The sequence below is a fragment of the Coregonus lavaretus genome (assembly GCF_964263955.1).
Source record: "Coregonus lavaretus genome assembly, chromosome: 25".
NCBI lineage: Eukaryota > Metazoa > Chordata > Actinopteri > Salmoniformes > Salmonidae > Coregonus > Coregonus lavaretus.
The window spans coordinates 43277440-43305043 of NC_140012.1; the positions used below are offsets into that span (position 1 = coordinate 43277440).

A 27604-nucleotide genomic window follows, 5' to 3' on the forward strand; every position below is an offset into this window, starting at 1 on the left:
TGCCATTTGAAATACCTAGGCCAACAGGTAATACATGTCTAGTGTGGTGGTCCTTCAATATTCTAGCTACAAGCACATTCACATTCACATTGACTAGCTTTAACTGATGACTAAAACAAGAAAACTGATAGCAGCTACGGGAATTGCTTTGGGGGCCAAAAGAGAGATTTCTTGTCCAAACTGCAGGTAATGGACCCTTTGCACTGGGAGAGGAACTCCCACACTGACATAAGATAAAATACTTAAATCACTATATAGACTAACTGCTGCCAGTAGTTATGTACCTTTCTTACAACTATGTTAGATAAAACACCACAAAAAAAAGTCCTTACTCTCCTTACTCTACAGTCCTTACTAGGCAATTCAAACACTAGGCGATTGTACAACATCACCGGCTGTAGAGTGGGTGTCGTCATGGTCCAGGGCTTGGGGAGGATCGGGTGTGAAACAAACAGAAGGTGGACACTTGTACCGGACTCATAGTTCAGCTTTTGTAGTGCAGCGTCTCAAAACAACCAAAGTATCAAGATCATAACACATATCTTGAAACGTGACAGACATACCAACAACATCACAGAACTTCATCACTAAAAGAGACTAGAGTTTGAAGAGGCTGGTGAACCAATGGTTTTTAAAACACCCCATTACTGTTAACCATGCTGTGATAATAAAGCTATGATGATGGCGACAGAGGAGAGTGGGACCCTTGTTGTGACACGCTGAATTAAAGAACCAGTCAATGATGATGAATCAGCCTCTTGGTCCCTTCATTTGATACCAATGGAACTAAACTCTTTCCTCCTGTCCGCCTTTTTCACATAGATGGACAGAACACAACATCGGCAGACAAGGCAATATTTATATGTTGAGAGAAACTCACTTTCCTAAGACGTAACTGGACTGACTGCAGACTCCTGTCACACAGGTAACATCTCAGCAGGTTTTGGCTTTAGTGAAAAATAGGTATTTACACCCAGTACCAAGAACTAACACCGTCCCTGTGACCCTTAGCACTTACCTGCCTCCCAGGGTTCATGACATGAGACATTACATTAGTTATTTAAAAACCTCTATTTGAGAGGATTTTAGGGGAGGGAGTTAAAATATATTTAGGAGTTGTTAAATTATTAAATGGCTTTTCCCAGTTTTTTTTTTTTCCCGGTTTCCTGTGGCGGCTTCTTGAGGGACGACGTGGTCATATCGTCACGGCTCCTCAGACGACTTCAGCAGCTCCAGTAACGCCCCAACCGCTCCAAAATATCCCTACAGAAAAACATACAAATATAGGATTATTACTAATACTCAAATTATGGTTATGAAATCCAGGAGCGATGGGGTAGGAGTTGACAACTTTGTTTAAAAATTCAGTCTGACAGAATCTAAAATCCAAACTCAGTGCTCTACCTCGTGCTCTAAGAACAAGGCCTTCAGTTGCCCCTTTGACCAGAAGTCCATGGCGTAGGCCAGCAGCTTAGTAGACACGGTGTTGATCCGTAAGAAATTCCCAACAAACACAACTCTCTCGATTTTCTGAAAGTGAAAATGTCATAGTAGTGACGTCATTTTAATGCAAAATATGTAATGTATCCAAAACACACAGAGGCAGTCAATATACAGTTCATAACAGAACTCCAGAAACATTGTATTTTTTTTTTTTAATTGATGTAGTTCTGTCCTTGAGCTGTTCTTGTCTATTAATGTTCTGTATTATGTCATGTTTCATGTTCTGTGTGGACCCCAGGAAGAGATCCTAATAAAATACCAAATACCAACAGCTAATGGAGATCCTAATAAAATACCCAAATACCAACAGCTAATGGAGATCCTAATAAAATACCCAAATACCAACAGCTAATGGAGATCCTAATAAAATACCAATAGCTAATGGAGATCCTAATAAAATACCCAAATACCAACAGCTAATGGAGATCCTAATAAAATACCCAAATACCAACAGCCAATGGGGATCCTAATAAAACACCAAATACCAACAGCCAATAGGGATGAATAAATAAGTACTCATGATTACCACAAAGTGGTGCTAAAAGACAGGAGTCTGCTGTACGTCGGCCCTGTAACCAATGTTTAATGTACAAGGCCGGAGCTGAGAAGGAAGCCAGTTGGACCTCGAAATGCTAGATACAGCATCTGTATCTGTGCTGTTGTGTTGGTGTTGAACTGAACTGCCTTGCACTTATTGTCCTGTCTATACTATCACTGACACCAGATGTAAAAAAGCACCCCCACATCGGAGTGATCCTGTAGCGGGTGTGTGGGAACAACGTGAGAACTTCAAAAGAAAAGAGAAACACGCACACTGCTCTTGCTAGTGTCACTTATTTTATTAAAGCTTTTATGTGTCAGCCTCTCTGCCTTTGTCTGTGCGCTTTGACAGCCCTGTACAACGCTGCTTGATCACCATGCCACAAGGCAACACTGTAAAGAACGCTGCTTGATCACCATGCCACAAGGCAACACTGTAAAGGACGCTGCTTGATCACCATGCCACAAGGCAACACTGTAAAGAACGCTGCTTGATCACCATGCCACAAGGCAACACTGTAAAGGACGCTGCTTGATCACCATGCCACAAGGCAACACTGTAAAGGACGCTGCTTGATCACCATGCCACAAGGCAACACTGTAAAGGACGCTGCTTGATCACCATGCCACAAGGCAACACTGTAAAGGACGCTGCTTGATCACCATGCCACAAGGCAACACTGTAAAGGACGCTGCTTGATCACCATGCCACAAGGCAACACTGTAAAGGACGCTGCTTGATCACCATGCCACAAGGCAACACTGTAAAGGACGCTGCTTGATCACCATGCCACAAGGCAACACTGTAAAGGACGCTGCTTGATCACCATGCCACAAGGCAACACTGTAAAGGACGCTGCTTGATCACCATGCCACAAGGCAACACTGTAAAGAAGCTGAACGCATACAGAAAACCACCCAAAAGACTGAAATGTGGTTGTCTCAACTAGCTACTGTGACAGTAATGCTTCCTTCCCTCTCCTTGCCCCAACCTGGGCTCGAACCAGGGACCCCCTGAACACATCATCAACTGCCTCCCACGAAGCACCGTTACCCGTCGCTCCACAAAAGCCGCGGCTCTTGCAGAACAAGGGAAACAACTACTTCAAGGTCTCAGAGCGAGTGACGTCACCGACTGAAACACAACCATCGCGCACCGCTAACTAGCTAGCCATTTGACACCGGTTACACTACCTTAAGATGAATGCACTGACTAAGTCGCTCTGGATAACTGACTAAAATGTAAATGCAAATAAGACCTTTAGACAATGACTTCTCCTGAAAACATAACTGAGTGAATGAATGTTAATATATCGCAAACTGCAGGGAGAATGTGTGTGTGTGGTTACCTCGTTGACGGCACACATGCGTGCAATGGAACCTATGTTATTGGTGATGGTGACTAGCATAGCCCGGGCCAGGTCCTCTTTGCTGATGGAGTCTCGTTTCTCCTTGCTCATCATGTGACCAAAGCTGTGGGTTAAAGAACAAAAACAACATATGAAATCACAAGAATCACAAATCCTTCTTTAATTTAAACAATACCAATAAGAGTTTGTTTTGTTAAGAATTAAAAGAGAATTGAACATCATAACACAAGGCCAAGGCCGGAGATCACTTCTGGGACAAGGACACCATTACTTAACCTACATTGCGTTTTGCAGTGCTTTTACGGTTAATTAACTACCATAACAATTAAGTTTATGGTTAAATACACACACATACATACAGTGGGGAAAAAAAAGTATTTAGTCAGCCACCAATTGTGCAAGTTCTCCCACTTAAAAAGATGAGAGAGGCCTGTAATTTTCATCATAGGTACACGTCAACTATGACAGACAAAATGAGAAAAAGAAATCCAGAAAATCACATTGTAGGATTTTTAATGAATTTATTTGCAAATTATGGTGGAAAATAAGTATTTGGTCAATAACAAAAGTTTCTCAATACTTTGTTATATACCCTTTGTTGGCAATGACACAGGTCAAACGTTTTCTGTAAGTCTTCACAAGGTTTTCACACACTGTTGCTGGTATTTTGGTCCATTCCTCCATGCAGATCTCCTCTAGAGCAGTGATGTTTTGGGGCTGTCGCTGGGCAACACGGACTTTCAACTCCCTCCAAAGATTTTCTATGGGGTTGAGATCTGGAGACTGGCTAGGCCACTCTAGGACCTTGAAATGCTTCTTACGAACCCACTCCTTCGTTGCCTGGGCGGTGTGTTTGGGATCATTGTCATGCTGAAAGACCCAGCCACGTTTCATCTTCAATGCCCTTGCTGATGGAAGGAGGTTTTCACTCAAAATCTCACGATACATGGCCCCATTCATTCTTTCCTTTACACGGATCAGTCGTCCTGGTCCCTTTGCAGAAAAACAGCCCCAAAGCATGAGGTTTCCACCCCCATGCTTCACAGTAGGTATGGTGTTCTTTGGATGCAACTCAGCATTCTTTGTCCTCCAAACACGACGAGTTGAGTTTTTACCAAAAAGTTATATTTTGGTTTCATCTGACCATATGACATTCTCCCAATCCTCTTCTGGATCATCCAAATGCACTCTAGCAAACTTCAGACGGGCCTGGACATGTACTGGCTTAAGCAGGGGGACACGTCTGGCACTGCAGGATTTGTGTCCCTGGCGGCGTAGTGTGTTACTGATGGTAGGCTTTGTTACTTTGGTCCCAGCTCTCTGCAGGTCATTCACTAGGTCCCCCCGTGTGGTTCTGGGATTTTTGCTCACCGTTCTTGTGATCATTTTGACCCCACGGGGTGAGATCTTGCGTGGAGCCCCAGATCGAGGGAGATTATCAGTGGTCTTGTATGTCTTCCATTTCCTAATAATTGCTCCCACAGTTGATTTCTTCAAACCAAGCTGCTTACCTATTGCAGATTCAGTCTTCCCAGCCTGGTGCAGGTCTACAATTTTGTTTCTGGTGTCCTTTGACAGCTCTTTGGTCTTGGCCATAGTGGAGTTTGGAGTGTGACTGTAAGTGGTTGTGGACAGGTGTCTTTTATACTGATAACAAGTTCAAACAGGTGCCATTAATACAGGTAACGAGTGGAGGACAGAGGAGCCTCTTAAAGAAGAAGTTACAGGTCTGTGAGAGCCAGAAATCTTGCTTGTTTGTAGGTGACCAAATACTTATTTTCCACCATAATTTGCAAATAAATTCATTAAAAATCCTACAATATGATTTTCTGGATTTTTTTTCCTCAATTTGTCTGTCATAGTTGACATGTACCTATGATGAAAATTACAGGCCTCTCATCTTTTTAAGTGGGAGAACCTGCACAATTGGTGGCTGACTAAATACTTTTTTCCCCCACTGTACACACACACACACACACACACACACACACACACACACACACACACACACACACACACACACACACACACACACACACACACACACACACACACACACACACACACACACACACACACACACACACACACACACACACACACACACACACACACACACACACACACACACACACACACACACATTTGAAGTCGGAAGTTTACATACACTAAGTTGACTGTGCCTTTAAACAGCATGGAAAATTCCAGAAAATGATGTCATGGCTTTAGAAGCTTCTGATAGGCTAATTGACATCATTTGAGTCAATTGGAGGTGTACCTGTGGATGTATTTCAAGGCCTACCTTCAAACCCAGTGCCTCTTTGCTTGACATCATGGGAAAATCAAAATAAATCAACCTCAGAAAAAAATGTGTAGACCTCCACAAGTCTGGTCCATCCTTGGGAGCAATTTCCAAACGGCTGAAGGTACCACGTTCATCTGTACCAACAATAGTATGCAAGTATAAACATCATGGGACCACGCAGCCGTCATACCGCTCAGGAAGGAGACACGTTCTGTCTCCTAGAGATGAACGTACTTTGGTGTGAAATGTGCAAATCAATCCCAGAACAACAGCAAAGGACCTTGTGAAGATGCTGGAGGAAACAGGTACAAAAGTATCTATATCCACAGTAAAACAAGTCCTATATCGACATAACCTGAAAGGCCACTCAGCAAGGAAGAAGCCACTGCTCCAAAACCGCCATAAAAAAGTCAGACTACGGTTTGCAACTGCACATGGGGACAAAGATTGTACTTTTTGGAGAAATGTCCTCTGGTCTGATGAAACAAAATTAGAACTGTTTGGCCATAATGACCATCGTTATGTTTGGAGGAAAAAGGGGGTGGCTTGCAAGCCTAAGAACACCATCCCAACCGTGAAGCACGGGGGTGGCAGCATCATGCTGTGGGGGTGCTTTGCTGCAGGAGGGACTGGTGCACTTCACAAAATAGATGGCATCATGAGGAAGGAAAATTATGTGGATATATTGAAGCAACATCTCAAGACATCAGTCAGGAACTTAAAGCTTGGTCGCAAATGAGTCTTCCAAATGGACAATGACCCCAAGCATACTTCCAAAGTTGTGGCAAAATGGCTTAAGGACAACAAAGTCAAGGTATTGGAGTGGCCATCACTAAGCCCTGACCTCAATCCTATAGAACATTTGTGGGCAGAACTGAAAAAGCCTGTGTGAGCAAGGAGGCCTACAAAGCTGACTGTTACACCAGCTCTGTCAGGAGGAATGGGCCAAAATTCACCCAACTTATTGTGGGAAGCTTGTGGAAGGCTACCCGAAAAGTTTGACCCCAAGTTAAACAATTTAAAGGCAATGCTACCAAATACTAATTGAGTGTATGTAAACTTCTGACCCACTGGGAATGTGATGAAATAAATAAAACCTGAAATAAATCATTCTCTCTACTATTATTTTGACATTTCACATTCTTAAAATAAAGTGGTGATCCTAACTGACCTAAGACAGGGACTTTTTACTAGGCTTAAATGTCAGGAATTGTGAAAGACTGAGTTTAAATGTATTTGGCTAAGGTGTATGTAAACTTCCGACTTCAACTATATATATATATATATATATATATATATATATATATATATATATAGCTCTGGAAAAAATTAAGTGACCACTGCAAAATTATCAGTTTCTCTGGTTTTACTATTTATAGGTATGTGTTTGGGTAAAATTAACAAGTTTTCTTCCAGTACAACCTTGTACGTGGTTTGATTCATGCATCCTTCACAAAGACAAATCTGCCCGATTCCAGCCTTGCTGAAGCACCCACAGATCATCACCGATCCTCCACCAAATATCACAGTGGTTTGGCGGATGACCGCCAACTCATTTGAATGTCACTCCACAACCGTAGGATGACATCAAGTGACCTACAAAAATAATGGCTAACGGCAGCTGGGGTGAAGTGCATGGCGAGGACGGTTCGAAACAGGCTCCTAGGGGCAGGGCTGAAGTTGTGCAAAGCTAGAAAAAAGCCCTTCATCAATGAGAAGCAAAGAAGAGCCAGGCTGAGGTTTGCAAAAGACCATAAGGATTGGACCGTAGAGGACTGGACTAAGGTCATTTTCTCTGATGAGTCCAATTTTCAGTTTTGCCCAACACCTGGTCATCTAATGGTTAGACGGAGACCTGGAGAGGCCTACAAGCCACAGTGTCTCGTACCCACTGTGAAATTTGGTGGAGGATCGGTGATGATCTGGGGGTGCTTCAGCAAGGCTGGAATCGGGCAGATTTGTCTTTGTGAAGGACGCATGTATCAAGCCATGTACAAGGTTGTCCTGGAAGAAAACTTGCTTCCTTTTGCTTTGACATTGTTCCCCAACTCTGAGGATTGGTTTTTCCAGCAGGACAATGTGCCATGCCACACAGCCAGGTCAATCAAGGTGTGGATGGAGGACCACCAGATCAAGACCCTGTCATGGCCAGCCCAATCTCCAGACTTGAACCCCATTGAAAACTTCTGGAATGTGATCAAGAGGAAGATGGATGGTCACAAGCCATCAAACAAAGCCGAGCTGCTTGAATTTTTGCGCCAGGAGTGGCATAAAGTCACCCAACATCAATGTGAAAGACTGGTGGAGAGCATGCCAAGACGCATGAAAGCTGTGATTGAAAATCAGGGTTATTCCACGAAATATTGATTTCTGAACTCTAAGTTAAAACATTAGTATTGTGTTGTTTAAAAATGAACATGAACTTATTTTCTTTGCATTATTCGAGATCTGACAACACTGCATCTTTTTTGTTATTTTGACCAGTTGTCATTTTCTGCAAATAAATGCTCTAAATGACAATATTTCTATTTGGAATTTGGGAGAAATGTTGTCAGAGTTTATAGAATAAAACAAATATGTTATTTTTACCCAAACACATACCTATAAATAGTAAAGCCAGAGAAACTGATCATTTTGCAGTGGTCTCTTAATTTCTTCCAGAGCTGTATACACATACATATATATATACACATACAAAAAAGGATGTGGACACCCCTTCAAATTAGTGGATTCGGCTATTTCAGCCACACCCATTGTTGACAGATGTATAAAATCGAGCACACAGCCATGCAATCTCCATAGACAAACATTGTCAGTAGAATGGCCTTACTGAAGAGCTCAGTGACTTTCAACGTGGCACCGTCATAGGATGCCACCTTTCCAACAAGTCAGTTCGTCAAATTTCTGCCCCCGTCTGTCCTCTGTTCCAACACTCACTACCGAGTTCCAAACTGCCTCTGGAAGCAACGTCAAAACACAAGAGCTGTTCGTCGGGAGCTTCATGAAATGGGTTTCCATGGCCAAGCAGCCGCACACAAGCCTAAGATCACGATACGCAATGCCAAGCGTCGGCTGGAGTGGTGTAAAGCTCACCGCCATTGGACTCTGGAGCAGTGGAAACGCGTTCTCTGTAGTGATGATTCACGCTTCACCATCTGGCAGTCCGACGGACGAATCTGGGTTTGGCGGATGCCAGGAGAACCCTACCTGCCCGAATGCATAGTGCCAACTGTAAAGTTTGGTGGAGGAGGAATAATGGTCTGGGGCTGTTTTTCATGGTTCGGGCTAGGCCCCTTAGTTCCAGTGAAAGGAAATCTTAACGATACAGAATACAATGACATTCTAGACGATTCTGTGCTTCCAACATTATGGCAACAGTTTGGGGAAGGCCTTTTCCTGTTTCGGCATGACAATGCCCCAGTGCACAAAGCGAGATTGGTGTGGAAGAACTTGACTGGCCTGCTGATACCATGAGCCTGTCCTCCCCAATTAAGGTGCCACCAACCTCCTGTTTTCTGAAGCCATTCCAGCGTTGCTTTCGATGTATGCTTGGGGTCATTGTCCTGTTGGAACGTAAATCTTCGCCCCAGTCTAAGGTCGTTTGCACTCTGAAGCAGGTTTTCATCAAGAATTTGCCTGTATTTGGCTCCATTAATTGTTCCCTCTGACCTCTCCCAGTCCCTGCCGCTGAAAAGCACACCACCATGCTTCACGGTAGGGATGGTGTTATACTGGTGATGAGCTATACCTGGTGTTCTCCAGACATAGCCCTTTGCATTCAGGCAAAATAGTTGAATTTTTGTCTCATCAGACCACAGAATATTTTCGCTTTATGATCCGAGTCTTTCTTTCTGAGCCTTTTTGCAAACTCCAGGCGTGCTGTCATTTGTATTTTTCTCAGAAGTGGCTTCCGTCTGACCATAAAGTCCAGATTGGTGAAGTGCTGTAGAGACTTGTCCTTCTGGCATGTTCTCCCATCTCAGGTCCCTTCTTGCCCGGTTGCTCAGCTTGGTCGGACGGCCAGCTCTAGGCAGAGTCTGGGTAGATCTACATTTTTTTCCATTTCCCAACGATGGAGACCACTGGGCTCTTGGAAACCTTCACTCTAGAAATTGTTTTATGCCCTTCCACAGATATCTGCCTCATCACAATTCTCTCTCGGAGCTCTATGGACCGTTCCTTGGACAACATTCCACAGGCCACAATCAACAGTCTGATCAACTCTGTGTGAAGGAGATGTGTCGCACTGCATGAGGCAAATGGTGGTCACACCAGATACTGACTGGTTTTCTGATCCACGCCCCTACCTTTAAGGTATCTGTGACCAACAGATGCATATCTGTATTCCCAGTTATGTGAAGTCCATAGATTAGGGCCTAATTTATTTATTTAAATTGACTGACTTCCTTAAATATTTGAAATTGTTTCATGTTGCGTTTATATTTTTGTTCAGTGTATATATTATCATGGTAGATATATAAATGGTACATATATTATCATGGTAGATCCAGTATAATGCCCCAGTACTGAGTGGTCCCTCGCTCACCTGGAGGCCACAGCAGATCCTTGGAGGTTGAAGCGCTCATAGTCTCCTCCGTAGATATCCTTCACCAGCTTGTCCACATTGCTGCTGTCCCCTCTGCTAGCCATATCCAGCGCCTCTTCAAACGTCTCACAACCCGTCAGCAGGCAGCACAGGCCCAGGAACGTTCCCCCACCAAGACTGAGGGGAGGACACAGAGAAGGGATCAGGCACAGGAACGTCAATGGGCTTTTTGACATCATATGGGAAACGTGTGAAATTTTGTAGTTACACACATGTACACTTCAAGTTACGGTTTCGTCCCTTATGCTGGGGAAACGTCATGGAAAGTGGTTCTGAATGAACGTACAACAGTGCGTCCCCTCTCAGCCTGAGACAGCCTGAGACAGGGAGAGTTTGTGGGGGTAGGCAGAACATGTCACATAGGAACTGTAAGCTGACCCAAAGACCTCAGGAACTGTCACAAGACCTCAGGAGCTGTCACCTAACCCTGACTTAACCACGGCCAAGTTATCCTTTTCAGTGGTGTAAATACTTAAGTAAAAATACTTTAAATACTTAAGTCGTTTTTCAGGGTATCTGTACTTTACTTTACTATTTATATATTTGACAACGTTTACTCCACTACATTCCTAAAGAAAATAATGTACTTTTTACTCCATACATTTTCCATGACACCCAAAGTACTTGTTACATTTTGAATGCTTAGCAGGACAGGAAAAGGGTCCAATTCACACACTTATCAAGAGAACATCCCTGGTCATCCCTACTGCCTCTGATCTGGCGGACTCACTAAACACACATGCTTTGTTTGTAAATGATGTCTGAGTGTTGGAGTGTGCCCCTGGCTATCTGTAAATAAAAAATACAAATACAATTGTGCTGTCTGATTTGCCTAATAAGGAATTTGAAATGATTTATACTTTTACTTTTGATACTTAAGTATATTTTTAAAATTACATTTACTTTTGATACTTAAGTATATTTAAAATCAAATACTTTCAGACTTCTACTCAAGTAGTATTTTACTGGGTAACTTTCACTTGAGTCATTTTCTATTAAGGTATCTTTACTTTTTCCACCACTGATCCTTTTACCAACCTAACCCTGACTTAACCATGGCCAAGTTATCCTTTTACCAACCTAACCCTGACTTAACCATGTCCAAGTTATCCTTTTACCAACCTAACCCTGACTTAACCATGGCCAAGTGATCCTTTTACCAACCTAACCCTGACTTAACCATGGCCAAGTGATCCTTTTACCAACCTAACCCTGACTTAACCATGGCCAAGTTATCCTTTTACCAACCTAACCCTGACTTAACCATGGCCAAGTGATCCTTTTACCAACCTAACCCTGACTTAACCATGGCCAAGTGATCCTTTTACCAACCTAACCCTGACTTAACCATGGCCAAGTGATCCTTTTACCAACCTAACCCTGACTTAACCATGGCCAAGTTATCCTTTTACCAACCTAACCCTGACTTAACCATGGCCAAGTGATCCTTTTACCAACCTAACCCTGACTTAACCATGGCCAAGTTATCCTTTTACCAACCTAACCCTGACTTAACCATGGCCAAGTTATCCTTCTACCAACCTAACCCTGACTTAACCATGGCCAAGTGATCATTTTACCAACCTAACCCTGACTTAACTCTTTCAAAGAAGGATAACTTGGCCGTGGTTAACGGAAAGCTTCAAAATGACAAATACCAGCATGATCTCAGTTTCATCCCAGCGACGTTTTCTATTTAGAGATGTTTCAAGGTTGAACTGCCGTAAATATAGACTGTCCTTGTGCAACGAGCAGGCAGGCAGTGTCTGTCTAGGGTGCGTGGTAGAGCACGGAGCGCTCTGTCTTCTGACGTAGACGTTGTTCAACCTGGCTTGGCGCTCTGTCTTCTGACGTAGACGTTGTTCAACCTGGCTTGCTGGTAACAATAAAGCAGTCTAACTGTTATCCATCGTGAGTCACAATTCCACTACAAAAGCTAATATGAATGACGCACAGCAGCTGTAAATTATGAATTCCTCTTTCTTTTAGGGCGTAGATCAGCTTTAATATTGCAAGATTGATTGTGGCTTCCATCAATGTAATTGTCTGCATCATTTCCAATCCCCCATATATTTTTAGGGTAAATATATATTTTTATTTGATCCTTTATTATTTTCCCCTAACCCTAATTGGAGTAAACTAATGGACAACAACACTTAGGCTTCTACTTCCAGTTTATACATACTATATACATTTTACGGACACAGTATATTTTACAATAATTATCTTTTGTTTGTTTTTAGTCCCATCCTTCAGCTCCCCTCAACCCCTCCCATCTAATAGTGAACAACATCCAGTTTTGATTTCTATTTGCCATTTTTTTTTTTTCAACTGTGCTGTTTCACAAAAGTTATGAACCTTTCTATTCTCATAGTTTCTACAGATTGTAAATTAAAGATAAAAAATGTTTGCTAAGAGTATTATTATATTATTGATTGATTGACTATGACTTTGCAAATAGCACTGCTGGGTGATTTAAAAGAGTTAGCTTCAGGTAAATGTTGCAATTCTTCAACCATTCCTGAACCTGCAACCAAAAACAAGCTACATATTGGACAGTACCAAAACAAATGATCTAATGATTCTGTCTCTTCACAGCAAAGAAGAGAGTTGTAAATTATTGCTTTTCTCTGTAATCTCTGTTGACATTACAACGTATGATGATTCTCTCTTCTTATGAAGAAAAACAAAAATCAGGGGCCTTTTGAAGATTACAATTCCTTTCTGTACAATGACTCCCCCCATGCTAGAAAACAACTCTCACTTGGGTCATTCATCTGGGAAAACCCAGTTCACTGCTGATCAGTAAAATGGCTTTGGACTGTTGTCAAAGCATGGCAGATACTGGCACTGGTGAACAGCACTGTCCTGAAACATTTCTGATTTTAAAACACTACCATAAATTATAATGCAGACCTTGCAAGGCTTTAAAAAAATAAAAATAAACGTTAATCCCTGTCCACTGTGTCCTGCGCTTTACCTGGTGCCGGTGACCCGTTTGTAGTCGTCTTTGGAGTACACAGCCAGGATGCTAACCCCAGATCCAATGTTGACCAGCAGCATAGGGAACGGGTTGGCCAGACTGCACGGGGTCTTCACACTGTTCTGGGTGTCTGACGGGTTCTCCAAGTAGTAACACTGAGGGTGACCGTTGAAGCTCACGGAGTCCACGTAGAGCAGGCCACGAATCAGACAGTCAAGCTCATCCAGCTTCAACAGCTCTAAATCAGCCATCTGTAGAGGGGGGGCGGAGAGAGGGAGAGAGAGGTGGTGGTGGTGGTGGTGGTGGTGGGGGTGGTGGTGTGAGGCAAATCACGCAGAGGCAAATCAGAGCATGAAGCAAACCTCAGTCAGGGTTGAGGAAGCAGGTGACTATGTAAACAAACCAGGTCTGCGGTCGGAGAACAGAGAAGCCCAGCCGGCCGGCACCACAACCCAGCGCCTGACAGCACAGGTTGTCTTCGCAACACCAGTACAGTAAAGCATAGGCCAACAAGTCCAGAGCAAATAAAAAAATCAATAATAATAATAATAATGTCTTATCTAACATAGCACACCCCTTCCTTAACTGGAATCAAGGCTGCAAGGTTGTCAGGTCACCCGTTGTCTTATTCTCTCACTCACCGTTCTGAAGTCGTTCTCGAACTTGTAGGCCCCTCCGCCAGTGGCGCAGAGCGTGGTGTGGAGGCTGGAGAAGTTCTTGTCTCGGCCCATCTGGATGAAGTGGTGCATGGCCTGCGTAGGGAAGCGGATGAAGTGCAGGTTGCCCGTCCGGCCGCACACGGTCAGGTTCTTCAGCTCCAGGTGGACGTCTCGGATGCCCGTCTTCCCGTACGCCGTGTTGGAGGTCAGGTAGCGACGGATGCTCTTCAGGCTCTCCACCTCTTCCTGCTCCTCCTCCGCCGTGATGTCCTTGGGCTCAAAGTAGACCAGCTTCACCAGAGTACCGCCGATGTCCATCCCGAACCAGGGGAAGGCTGTCAAGGCAAAGCAAGAGATGCATTACAGCGTCGTTACCCTGTCGTTACCCTGTCCTTACCCTGTCCTTACCCTGTCCTTACCCTGTCCTTACCGTGTCCTTACCCTGTCCTTACCCTGTCCTTACCCTGTCCTTACCCTGTCCTTACCGTGTCGTTACCCTGTCCTTACCCTGTCCTTACCGTGTCGTTACCCTGTCCTTACCCTGTCCTTACCCTGTCCTTACCCTGTCCTTACCGTGTCGTTACCCTGTCCTTACCCTGTCCTTACCCTGTCCTTACCCTGTCCTTACCCTGTCCTTTCCCTGTCCTTTCCCTGTCCTTACCCTGTCCTTACCCTGTCCTTACCCTGTCGTTACCCTGTCCTTACCCTGTCCTTACCCTGTCCTTACCCTGTCGTTACCATGTCGTTACCCTGTTGTTTCCCAGTCATCAGCAAAGAACCAAATCAGCCTGCCTCACATGCATTTCATTTCATTTCATTTCAATTGTTCCATTGGAAAGCAAGGCAGTGACAGACAGTATTCTTAATGCCCCCTAAAACATTCCGTGCCTTGCTGCCAAAGGAGCCGTTGTGCCCTAGGGCTGAATATAATCATCATAATTCCATTCTCTCGGCTGCCAATCGCCGTGCGAAGCACCTATAATAATAATAATAATAATAATATGCCATTTAGCAGACGCTTTTATCCAAAGCGACTTACAGTCATACATTTTTGTGTATGGGTGGTCCCGGGGATCGAACCCACTACCTTGGCGTTACAAGCGCCGTGCTCTACCAGCTGAGCTACAGAGGACCACAGTTTAAAGTTCTCTCTCGCATGTGCTCCAGTATCCCAGTGACCGTCTTCTCACTGGTTTATTGTTCTGCCTTGAGCTTGGGGTACAGGTGGTGTCTTTTCGCTCTGTCAACCATACACACCACCAGCTAGACCAAAAAGCTAGCTTTGACTGCCATGTGGATATCAGTAAAAGATGTGAGGTTAGATTAGATGTGAGGTTTCAACTCTATAAGGTACTCTACTTTCATTATGTGTCCAGTGGCAGTCTGAGGTACTCGCTCTCTGTCGTATTCCATTTCAGCATTAGTTAGCTCTTCTCGTTGACATGGTAACACCAATGTTCAAACAGACCGGCATCCAGGCTGTATGCAGATCAGCGGCATATGAGTCTTCCTCTTCTTTTCTTTCCCTTCAATGCTCGATCCTCCTTCTATCCCCTCTACCGTTCCCTTCCTCTCTCGCCCTTTCATGGCGTGGTGGTGCTCAGAGCAGGCTGGCCAGGCTGGTAGTGGGTCCGTTCTGGGCCTGGAACTGGCCCACTGGAGGTGGTCCATCCGTCCAACTGATGAGGTTGTGCTCAGGGAGACTGCAGGCAGCGATGTGGTCCTGCAGGAGCTGCTGGGAGAAGTTCTGGTGCATCTGAGCCGCCTCGTGGGCGTCTATCGTGTTCCCACAAGCCTTGTTCAGATCCTTGAGCAGAGCTGAGGACCAGAGCTGGACTGACATGTCGGGGATCTTGCTGGCCAACTGCATAGCTGGAACCACCATGTTGTTGCTCTCCCGGTGGTTCCCCAGCACGTAGAAGATATGGCCCAGTAGGACCAGAGAGCATGCAGTCAGACGATTCAGGTCTTCAGCATTGGACATCTTCAGAGTCTCCCTCAGGAACCGCTTAGCCTCATTGTATCGTCCCTGGAAGAAAGAGAGGAGTCCACGGATGTAGAAGGCTGCTGCTCGCAGACAGTGAGAGCTGACAGGGAAGTTGTGATCTGGGTTTATCCTCTCCAACAGGCTATACAGCTCCTGGTGCCTGTTGCCCTCCCTGATGTAGACGCTGGCCAAGTTGGTCACGATGAACGCCCACAGCTCCTGGTGCGTCGTCAGGTCACTCACCCGCAGGGCAGCAGTGAACTGCGCCTCTGCGTTATCCATGCAGTTCACTGAGATGCAGTACAGACCTAGCAGAGTGTGTAGCTGGGATGCGTGGTTGGTGAATAACCTGGGGGACTGAGCGCACAGCTGACACACCTGAGAGATCTCTTGCAGTGCCGTGGCCTTGTGACCAGTGACAAGTCGGCACATGATGATGTGCTCCAGTAGGATGACTTGGAATGTGGAGAGGATGGGGCTGGAGTCCAGCATTTTGAGCTTTTCCAGCTGCATGAGTGCTTTGTCTGTGTATTTCTGGGCCTTCTCCAGGTAGCCTGCTTGCATGGAGTGCATGACTGTCACCAGGTAGACGAGGACACACATGTGCTCCTTGGGCAACCAGTGGAACAGGTCCGCAGGGTTGCTGGGTAGGATCTCATCATCGTGGAGTGTAGAGATGGTCTGGATGCACTGCTGGAGCTGCTTCAGACACGGCTTCACACTCTTAACCTGTCCAGCGTCCAGGTAGTGTGTGACCTGCAGCACCAGGAAGAACACCCTGAGGGACTCCTTCTGGATGGGGTTTCCCTGCCAGTTCTCCACGATGGTCCCACACAGCGTCAGCAGAGGATGCACCTCCCCAAGCTTCCTCTCCATCAGCAGCAGCATTCCTTTACTCAAAAGAAAGAGGGCTCTGGTGTATTCGGAGCCCACTACCCGGGCATACTCTGCCCCAACCCCCAGGAGGTCACAGGCTGACACTAGATCCTTCTCCAGCGTGTGCAGTTGCGCCAGTTGGAAGAGTAATCTGCAGTGCCAGTAGGGAGTTTGTTGGGAGATCTGGATGGCCTTCCGCAGCAAGGGCTTTGCAGAGTCAACCAGATTCTGTTGGCAATAGAGCTCTGACAGAAGACTTGCAGCCTCAAATTTGACATCTTCAAACTGAGGGATTTGTTGTGATATGAACCACGCTTTCTCCAAGTGGCTCCGGGCGAGTTCGGTGTTCTTGGTGTGGTGGTAGAGTACCGAGCCCAGTTGTAGATGGGTTCGGGCTTCGACCCTCTGCGGCGGCTTGAACTGAAACACCGCCTGCAGACAGTGGACGCAGAGACGGATCTTGGGGGGACTTGAGGTGCGAAAATGTTCCGCAAAGCCGAGCAGAGCCAGGTACCAAGATTCAGGGGCTTCTCCGCTTGTCGCCATTTTGCTGACAACAAAAGCAACAGTCGCTATAACACGACTGCCGCTGTTCAGCGATAGTTTGCTCCAGAGCGCTGATCTAGGATCGGTTATACTCTCTGACTTCTGAATGTTGTGGTTAAATTGGGTAAACTGTCATGGACAACGATTATGGATATACTGACAAGATGCATGTCTCTCTGCCCTAACAATGGGAGTCGACGTTATCCACAAAGCGGCCTGTCCAGTTTATCCTTTCTTTGGATTGGTGGATACATCTCATTATTGTAATACCTTTTTTAATATTCGATAAGGGTTTTACGTCAACCGCCTGTTTTCAATGGAGAGAGATGCTATGCTACTAGCCTTATGACATGAATATGCATAACCAGCGCCGAGACAGCTCTGATATAAAGTGTTTTTTCTCAAAGTTCTCACTCACATGGCTCGCTCAGATATCTAAATTCTTATTAGCCAATGCCTGTCACGTGATCAGGTCCTTCTCACAGGCACGCAGCTCGGATGTAGGCTACAAGTCAAGACAGACATCGGTAATGCAACCGCACGCCTCCTTATCGAATTCCGAGGCACATAATGTGAAGATAAATATGCCATTTAGCAGACGCTTTTATCCAAAGCGACTTACAGTCATGCGTGCATAATTTTTGTTGTTGTTGTGTATGGGTGGTCCCGGGGATCGAACCCACTACCTTGGCGTTACAAGCGCCGTGCTCTACCAGCTGAGCTACAGAGGACCACACCAAGATGTTAGAAGAACTGTCCACATTTACTTTTCGTGAGCCAACAAGATGAGTAGGCCTAACGAACAGCCAAAGCACTAGCCTATGTCAATCTACTATCCCCCATAGTACAAAAGTTGACCTGTTCTATTGGTCAGATTGACGACCTCCTGTGCAAGAAAGGAACATTCCAAACATACTCTGGGACAGATGTGGGAAGCGATACATCCCAAATTAATACAACCGCTGTACATTAAAAAAAAAAAACTTTAAAAAGCAATGAGGCTGATGCAACAGAGCAGAACAATTAGCTTAAAATGTTGATAAAGTATTAGGCTATTTCTTCACATTATAAGCGCAGCAATACGCACACGGCAGTGGTCTAGACACAACAACAAGCATTGGTTGTTAATATGACTAGGATTGTGTCTTTGGCTGCTGGACAACGAAATAAAGTTGAGAACATGAGAGAAATACTGGTTTCAATGGCATATGAGGAAAAAGGTGTTTATAAAATAATCCCCTTAACATTCCTATGTGGAAACCCCTTCAAATGAGTGGATTCGTCCATTTCAGCCACACCCGTTGCTGACAGGTGTATAACATCGAGCACACAGCCATACTGAAGAGCTCAGTGACTTTCAACCAGTGGTGTAAAGTACTTAAGTAAAAATATCTGAAAGTACTACTTAAGTAGTACTTTTGGGTATCTGTACTTTACTATTTATATTTTTGAACAACTTTTACTTCACTACAATCCTAAAGAAAATAATGCACTTTTTACTCCATGCATTTTCCCCGACACCCAAAAGTACTCGTTACATTTTCAATGCTTATCAAGAGAACATCCCTGGTCATCCCTACATGCCTCTGATCTGGAGGACTCACTAAACACACATGCTTCATTTGTAAATGATGTCTGAGTGTTGGAGCGTGCCCCTGGCTATCTGTAAATAAATTAAAAAAACAAGAAAATGGTGCCGTCTGGTTTGCTTAATATAAGGAATGTTTAGCTATTTATACTTTTAATACTTAAGTATATTACATAGAATTACATATCATTTTTATACTTAAGTATATTTAAAACTAAATACTTTTACTCAAGTAGTATTTTACTGGGTGACTTTCACTTTTACTTGAGTCATTTTCTATTAAGGTATCTTTACTTTTACTCAAGTATGACAATTGGGTACTTTTTCCACCACTGCTTTCAACGTGGCACTGTCATAGGATGCCACCTTTCCAACAAGTCAGTTGGTCAAATTTCTGCCCTGCTAGAGCTGCCCCGGTCAACTGTAAGTGTGGAAGAACTTGACTGGCCTGCACAGAGCCCTGACCTCAACCCCATCGAACACCTTTGGGGTGAACTGGAACGCCGATTGCGAGACAGGCCTAATCGCCCAACAACAGTGCCCGACCTCACTAATGCTCTTGTGGCAGCAAATTTCCAGCATCTAGTGGAAAAGCCTTCCCAGAATAGTGGAGGCTGTTATAGCAGCAAAGAGGAGGACCAACTCCATATTAATGCCCATGATTTTGGAATGAGATGTTGGACGAGCAGGTGTCCACATACTTTTGGTCATGTAGCGTATTTCAAAATGTTGACTGCTTCCGCTCAGATTGCATTGTGGAAGCAACAGGCACTACATTTCAAAAGTGCTGAACAAATAGTCATATTGACTACGTCCGTCCTAGCTCGCTCATTAATGTCTTAATCGGAATTATGGATTCCCTCTGATGCGCTCGTCGTTCCCTTATGCCATATTTTGTACATCTCAATTGTCAGTAGAAACCACATTTGTTTAAGCAAGTCAGCCATATCAGCTATGTTTTTTTTTTAAAGGCAGTAAATGAGGCTGAATGATCTGTTTCGCTGCCAGACGAGGATCCGCTGATAGCCAGGTGTAGCGGTGGTAAGGTGTTGGGACTCTGCTGTTGGGATTCTGCTGTTGGGACAGCTTTATGTAGGTTTGTGGGCACCGTTTGACACCGTTATAGTGCAATGAATGTGTTGTGTTGTGTAGTGGCATTGCTGTCATGATTTTAAAAATTAATTGGGGGGGGTTTATATGCTAAAATTGCCACTGAAAGCAGAAATACCTTATTTACATAAGTATTCAGACCCTTCGCTATGAGACTCTAAATTGAGCTCAGGTGCATCCTGTTTCCATTGATCATCCTTGAGATGTTTCTACAACTTGATTGGAGTCCACCTGTGGTAAATTCAATTGATTGGACATGATTTGGAAAGGCACACACCCGTCTATACAAGGTCCCACAGTTGACAGTGCATGTCAGAGCAAAAACCAAGCCATGAGGTCGAAGGAATTGTCCGTAGAGCTCCGAGACAGGATTGTGTCGAGGCACAGATCTGGGGAAGGGTACCAAAACATTTCTGCAGCATTGAAGGTCCCCAAGAACACAGTGGCCTCGATCATTCTTAAATGGAAGAAGTTTGGAACCACCAAGACTCTTCCTAGAGCTGGCCGCCCGGCCAATCGGGGGAGAAGGGCCTTGGTCAGGGAGGTGACCAAGAACCCGATGGTCACTCTGACAGAGCTCTAGAGTTCCTCTGTGGAGATGGGAGAACCTTCCAGAAGGACAACCATCTATGCAGCACTCCACCAATCAGGCCTTTATGGTAGTGTGACCAGACAGAAGCCACTCCTCAGTAAAAGGCACATGACAGCCTGCTTGAAGTTTGCCAAAAGGCACCTAAAGACTCTCAGACTAGTCAGGATCGAGGCAAAGATGAACGGAGCAAAGTACAGAGAGATCCTTGATGAAAACCTGCTCCAGAGCGCTCAGGACCTCAAACTGGGGCAAAGTTTCACCTTCCAACAGGACAATGTCCCTAAGCACACAGCCAAGACAACGCAGGAGTGGCTTCGGGACAAGTCTCTGAATGTCCTTGAGTGGCCCAACCAGAGCCCGGACTTGAACCCGATCTAACATCTCTGGAGAGACCTGAAAATAGCTGTGCAGCAACGCTTCCCATTCAACCTGACAGAGCTTGAGAGGATCTGCCGAGAAGAATGGGAGAAACTCCCCAAATACAGGTGTGCCAAGCTTGTAGCGTCATACCCAAGAAGACTCGAGGCTGTAATCGCTGCCAAAGCTGCTTCAACAAAGTACTGAGTAAAAGGGTCTGAATACTTATGTAAATGTAAATGCAAAAATTTGCTAAAACAAACCTGTTTTTGCTTTGTCATTATGGGGTAGTGTGTGTAGATTGATGAAGGAAAAAAATAATTTAATCCACTTAGAATAAGGCTGTAACGTAACAAAATGTGAAAAAAGGGGTCTGAATACTTTCCGAATGCAATGTGCATTTGCCCACTGAAGTCAGTTACGACGCCGAACTGCAGTCATGTCAAGACCCTGGTGAGGACGACGAGCACGCAGATGAGCTTCCCTGAGACGGTTTCTGACAGTTTGTGCAGAAATTCTTTGGTTGTGCAAACCCACAGTTTCATCAGCTGTCCGATTGACTGGTCTCAGACGATCCTGCAGGTGAAGAAGCCGGATGTGGAGGTCCTGGGCTGGCGTGGTTTCACGTGGTCTGCGGTTGTGAGGCTGGTTTTATGTACTGCCGAATTCTCTAAAACGACGTTGGAGGCGGCTTATGGTAGAGAAATTAACATTAAATTCTCTGGCAACAGCTCTGGTGGACATTACTGCAGTCAGCATGCCAATTGCACACTCCCTCAAAACTTGAGACATCTGTGGCATTGTGTGACAAAACTGCACATTTTAGAGTGGCCTTGTATTGTCCCCAGCACAAGGTGCACCTGTGTAATGATCATGCTGTTTAATCATCATCTTGATATGCCACACTTGTCAGGTGGATGGATTATCTTGGCAAAGGAGAAATGCTCACTAACAGGGCTGGCAGACATATCAGTGTGGATGACGGATCACCATCTCAAGCTGAACCTCGGCAAGACGGAGCTGCTCTTCCTCCCGGGGAAGGACTGCCCGTTCCATGATCTCGCCATCACGGTTGACAACTCCGTTGTGTCCTCCTCCCAGAGTGCGAAGAGCCTTGGCGTGACCCTGGACAACACCCTGTCGTTCTCCGCTTACATCAAGGCGGTGACCCGATCCTGTAGGTTCATGCTCTACAACATTCGGAGAGTACGACCCTACCTTACACAGGAAGCGGCACAGGTCCTAATCCAGGCACTTGTCATCTCCCGTCTGGATTACTGCAACTCGCTGTTGGCTGGGCTCCCTGCCTGTGCCATTAAACCCCTACAACTCATCCAGAATGCCGCAGCCCGTCTGGTGTTCAACCTTCCCAAGTTCTCTCACGTCACCCCGCTCCTCCGCACACTCCACTGGCTTCCAGTTGAAGCTCGCATCTGCTACAAGACCATGGTGCTTGCCTACGGAGCTGTGAGGGGAACAGCACCTCCGTACCTTCAGACTCTGATCAGACCCTACACCCAAACGAGGGCATTGCGTTCATCCACCTCTGGCCTGCTGGCTCCCCTTCCTCTGCGGAAGCATAGTTCCCGCTCAGCCCAGTCAAAACTGTTCGCTGCTCTGGCACCCCAATGGTGGAACAAGCTCCCTCACGACGCCAGGACAGCGGAGTCACTCACCACCTTCCGGAGACACTTGAAACCCCACCTCTTTAAGGAATATCTGGGATAGGATAAAGTAATCCTTCTACCCCCCCTTACCCCACCCCAAATAAAGAAAAAAAAAAAAAAAACATATTGTAAAGTGGTTATCCCACTGGCTATAAGGTGAATGCACCAATTTGTAAGTCGCTCTGGATAAGAGCGTCTGCTAAATGACGTAAATGTAAATGTCATTTGTGCACAACATTTGAGATAAATAAGCTTTTTGTGCATATGGAACATTTGTGGGATCTTTTATTTCAGCTCATGAAACATGGGACCAACACTTTACATGTTGAGTTTATATCAAATTGGGTGTCAAATGAAAGCTAAGAATCTATATGTTTGGGGAATGAAGGTAGATACATTTTTTCAACCATTTTCCATCTTACAAATGTGGCACAAGTAAATCAAGGATTGGATTTCTAAACAGACGGAAAAGGGGTCTTAGAGAACATCCACCAGAAAAAGTCTTAAAAAGGTATCAGTAATGCATTCAAAACACAACGTTGACTTAAAGACCCCTGCCAACTAATATCAACACATATTTCGTTTTGGAGAAGTTGTTTACCTTTTGTAAGTTTGAAGAAATATTGCTTTATGCCTTTTAATTCCGTTACCAAAAAACCCACATATCGTTAAGATATTTTCTAATTTGTCTCCTTCATGAGGGAGGATAGCGAAGTTCACAGAAGTAACAAGTAAAGGTAGATCTATCAATTAGTTATAGTGTTTTTACTTATATCAATTTTGTTTATCAACTATTAAGTGATTAAATCTTGTAATTCCGTTACGAAATTGGTAACGTAATAACCCCAAAAATCTCTAACAGAAATACTGCAACTGAATTGGCTACAATGGGAAATCATAATAGTCAGAAACCACAGTTGGGTCTCCTGCTACTGTCCTCCCGTCCACTGGCATACTGTTACGTTCAGCTCATCACTGTTTTCTTTGTCTTTCTGTCGTGAGGTGGTCAAACCACAGTCTTAGTCTGGACAACCCCTCCCTCTCCCTCTGTCTTTCACTCTCCAGTTAATGTCACCTCTCCCAGAACTTACTGACCCCTACCCATGAAATCAATGTTTTTTTGTTTGGCATTCATTTTGAAGTGAAAAAACTGAGTCAAAGCGTACTTCCGTTACTATGGAATTGCCCTTATACCATATCTGATAGGAATCCATGAAAACATGCAGGGAAGTAATAATTATAATAAAATCGTATTTAAAGAGCCTTTAAAAAAAAACTGCAAAGACTATAAAACAAAAACAAGAATAAGACAACTCTCACTTCCAACTGATCGAATGAGACCAAGGTCTACTGTTCCAACCTTTCTTTTACTAGGTGACAGGCAACCCAGCCTCCCAGGTAGTGGAATCATTCTTTATCAGGAAGCAGGGCTAGGGGTACATGATAGTCACCACACCAGAGGCCCTGTCAAGCTGTAGGGGGCTGTGTGTGTGTGTGTGTCCAGATACAGGGGCAGAGCGACGGACAGACAGGCCAGGACATGTGGGTGAAAGGTGTCCCTTTACCTTCCCCATGCCATGGCTCTCTGCAACCACAAGGGGGTTGAGAAAGTGTGTGTGTGTGTGTGTGTGTGTGTGTGTGTGTGTGTTGGGGGCTGGGGGGGGGGGGGGGGGGGTGGGAGGGTAACATTATTTTATAATCTGAATATCTGTTGGCGTTCAGGAGGTTTTGACAATTTTCTATTCCCTATAAATGTTTTTCTCTTTGCCCTGTCAACGCTACAGGATTCGTGACGGTCTACCATGTATCCCAGGGTTTGGGGTCAATTCCATTTCAATTCAAGTAGTACATTCCAATTCCAATTATCTTCAATGCTTTTTCAATGAGATCATTTTTGAATTGGAATTTGGTGTACTTTCTGAATTGAAATGGAGTCCAAACCTGGTGTAGTCTACCTCTCCTCTTGATTTACATTACAAACCAAGAGACAAGAACCCACCCTTCATTGGATCATAATGTTGTGAATGTTTTGTACTAGAAGGAAACTCAACAATACTGGAGAGAATGTTTCTCAATGTCCCAGAGGTTGTTAAATAATGGCAGTGCAGTATAGCCCTATCTACTCTGACAAATTAAAAACACTTTGCCCTATTTCCATCACACTGTATGGTGGGGTTTCGAGAGGCTCAAATTCCACTGTCATGGAAACAACAGCAACCAACTTATCAGCTTCATAGTGATGCGCTCAGGTTCATGCAAACACACTTATGAATAAAAAAAATACAGGCATGCAAAGTTAAGATCAGTGTTTACAATCCTTTGTTTCCCCAGTTTATATTGTTACAGCAAATAAATTATTGCATTGTGACTTCGTCTCCCAACTTCTAACAGCGTTCTAGAAACCAGGGAATGGGAATTTCGTGCATTCGGGGGCCGTGCCCATCCTCGCGGAGATACGGGCGGCCGCTAATTGGCCGAAGTACGCCAAGCCTTCTTATCAGGAGCGATTTCAGCACAACTTCTGACTCAGAAGACAACAATCACGGTGCAAGTATTGCAAAAACAAAAAGGAGTCACTTATTTTCTATTAAACGACAAAATAACATGACTGGAACTAATAATAGCTCATATCCAGGACATCATCGTTAAGATTAGGAGCAAACTACTTTAATAGGATGATTTGCTGACAGCTTAAAGCAGTAACCCTTTGATCACTATCAGAATCCGTTTTATTCGCCACATAACGTTAAATGGAAATTGACTCGGTGAAATGGTGCTGCCAACAATAGACAAGGTGTACTGACAGAATATACACAGAGGAAATTGACACAATCTCTACATACAGCAGCCTGTATACAACACACGGTGAATCGACCAAAACACCGTGGCTGCCCCACCGGAACGCCAACCTGGCCCCATAGGATTATGCAAGACGTTCAGTACCATGCATAGCTACCTATAGCCAGCTGACTATGCAGCTTCTTTAAATGCAGCTTCTTTAAATACATGTAGCCCATGGGTTTACAAACCTCTGCCCGGGGACCCCCATACGTAGGCCCTATCACAATTTTGTTGTAACCCTAAACTAACTCACCTGATTAACCGGTAATCAAGTGCTTGATGATTAGTTGACAGACTAAATCGGGTGTGATAGCTGTGGAATAGCTAAAATACGCAGAACGGTTGAGGGTCCCAGAGGAGGGGTTTGAAAACCCCCGAAGAAAGTAGCTGCCTAACATAAATTGCCATTTATTTGATGAGTAAACACAGAAATGACCAAATGCAAAAGTTGCACCAGCAAACCCCATTGACAGCGTCCGTGACACTTACGTGGTCTGTTTCTCTTCACTGATTCAACTCTTCTTCTTAACCTGCATCTTTTCGCAGGAGGGGACCCATTGGCTTCGACATCACAGGTATGCAGATGATGGAAGTGTTCGACATTGCTACTGGCACCAGTACAGTTTCCACTTGATTTGTATGCATTGCATCCACCGTTGTTAGCCTGAGAATGAAACCCCCTTCGAAGTCCGTTGGCATAACAAGATCCTGACCCTTTTTTTTCGATAATTGATTTAGCTTTATCCATTGTTGCAGTTAGCTAGCTACGTAAGATAGCAGGCGTGCTACTAAACTAACCGAAACGAAGCAAAGAGCTGCTGTCTCTATCTAGCTCTCTAACCCTGCGGCACGCTCCTTCATTTCTTTCTAAAGAAATTACTCGAGTAGAAAATATTTCGTCGCTCTTAGTACCGATAATGTGCGCCTTTATTCAGTTGATAAAAGGTGTAAAGACCTATCCGCTTAAACACGTTTCGGGCCGAGGTCACTGTCGGTCATTTATTTCCCACTCTTACAGCCCGCTGCTACCGCAGTTTCTGAGTTCAACAGCTGGTTAGCTTGCCACTTACGTCACAAAGAATGGCTCCCGAACCCGTTTGCCCTCCAGGGGACCCGGAGCTACGGTCGGTGCTATCTGGGAACCTCCGGACGTCCCTCCGCTCCAAACCTTCACCAGAACAACTCCCAACGACCAAGGATCCCCGATAGCACGGTGCTAAAGGCAACGAGCTCTCCGGGTTACCTGCTTAAATAAAGGTCAAATAAATCAAATAAAAAGGCAACGATCTCTCGTTCTATACAGAAAATACGAACAAGCATAGGTTTATATGCCTAAAAAGCAGAACGGGTTGTGTTATAGCGTGGATCAAATAATTGTTGTTAGATTATTTAATGTTATTTCTCTCTGGATGTAGCCTAACGTTCAGCGATGGCTGTGGCATATTTATAGGTATGTGCTATGCGTCACGCAATGAATGATCATGCGTGCTGCAGTAGCCGTCATGTTGAGCTGATTTATAACACACACACCGCCAAGCAGAGGGCATGACAGCCCGGCTGTGGTGAACATTTTCCTATGTGTTGAAACTGATGCAGATGGCGAGGCTGTTTACTTCTTGCTATGTCATGTTGTTTTTCCCCACCCTAACCTTTTCACAGGTGGAGCATGAAGCTTTGTTTTCACCTGTGCATGTGTCAGTGGGTCAGAGTTGAAGGGTGGGTTGTTGCTACTTTGTAGCCTACATCACGACGAAACTGTCTGCGTGCATCTTTGGGTGTTGGGACATTATCTTGTTTTGTTCTGGCACTGAAACTATACCACCAGGTCAAACAGTGTTCGGATTGTTCATGACATTTTATTTTATTTGTATTTGTCAGTAATGGTCTGGGTACACTGGTGTGGTGTGAGGTTGATATGATTGTCAGAATATCTATGTATAATTAGGCCCGGTTATAATAATAAATATAATATGCCATTTAGCAGACGCTTTTATCCAAAGCGACTTACAGTCATGCGTGCATACATTTTTTTTGTGTATGGGTTATAGTGGATTGTTTTGCTGTAGTCCTACTG

General features: G+C 44.6%; 2 protein-coding genes across 3 annotated transcripts; both read right to left on the reverse strand.

Moving 5' to 3' along the window:
• Window positions 1–961: 961 nt before the first annotated feature.
• LOC311101082 (pantothenate kinase 1-like) lies at window positions 962–26986 on the reverse strand. 2 transcript variants are annotated; one of them, XM_084142135.1, is made up of 7 exons: window positions 26020–26986; window positions 13949–14301; window positions 13305–13558; window positions 10265–10441; window positions 3393–3516; window positions 1405–1530; window positions 962–1263 (listed from the first exon to the last, which is right to left on the reverse strand). In XM_084142135.1, the coding sequence occupies exons 1-7, from the start codon at window positions 26276–26278 to the stop codon at window positions 1204–1206; spliced, it is 1353 nt and encodes a 450-aa protein (XP_083998261.1). In that variant the 5' UTR covers window positions 26279–26986; the 3' UTR covers window positions 962–1203. The 2 variants fall into 2 exon arrangements, with proteins under 2 accessions (XP_083998261.1, XP_083998262.1); XM_084142136.1 differs by having other exon boundaries at window positions 26601–26928.
• On the reverse strand, window positions 15415–17717 carry LOC311100661 (MAU2 chromatid cohesion factor homolog). Its single transcript, XM_084141594.1, has one exon. It carries the CDS (start codon window positions 17373–17375, stop codon window positions 15567–15569), a length of 1809 nt encoding a protein of 602 aa, XP_083997720.1. The 5' UTR covers window positions 17376–17717; the 3' UTR covers window positions 15415–15566.
• Window positions 26987–27604: the final 618 nt, after the last annotated feature.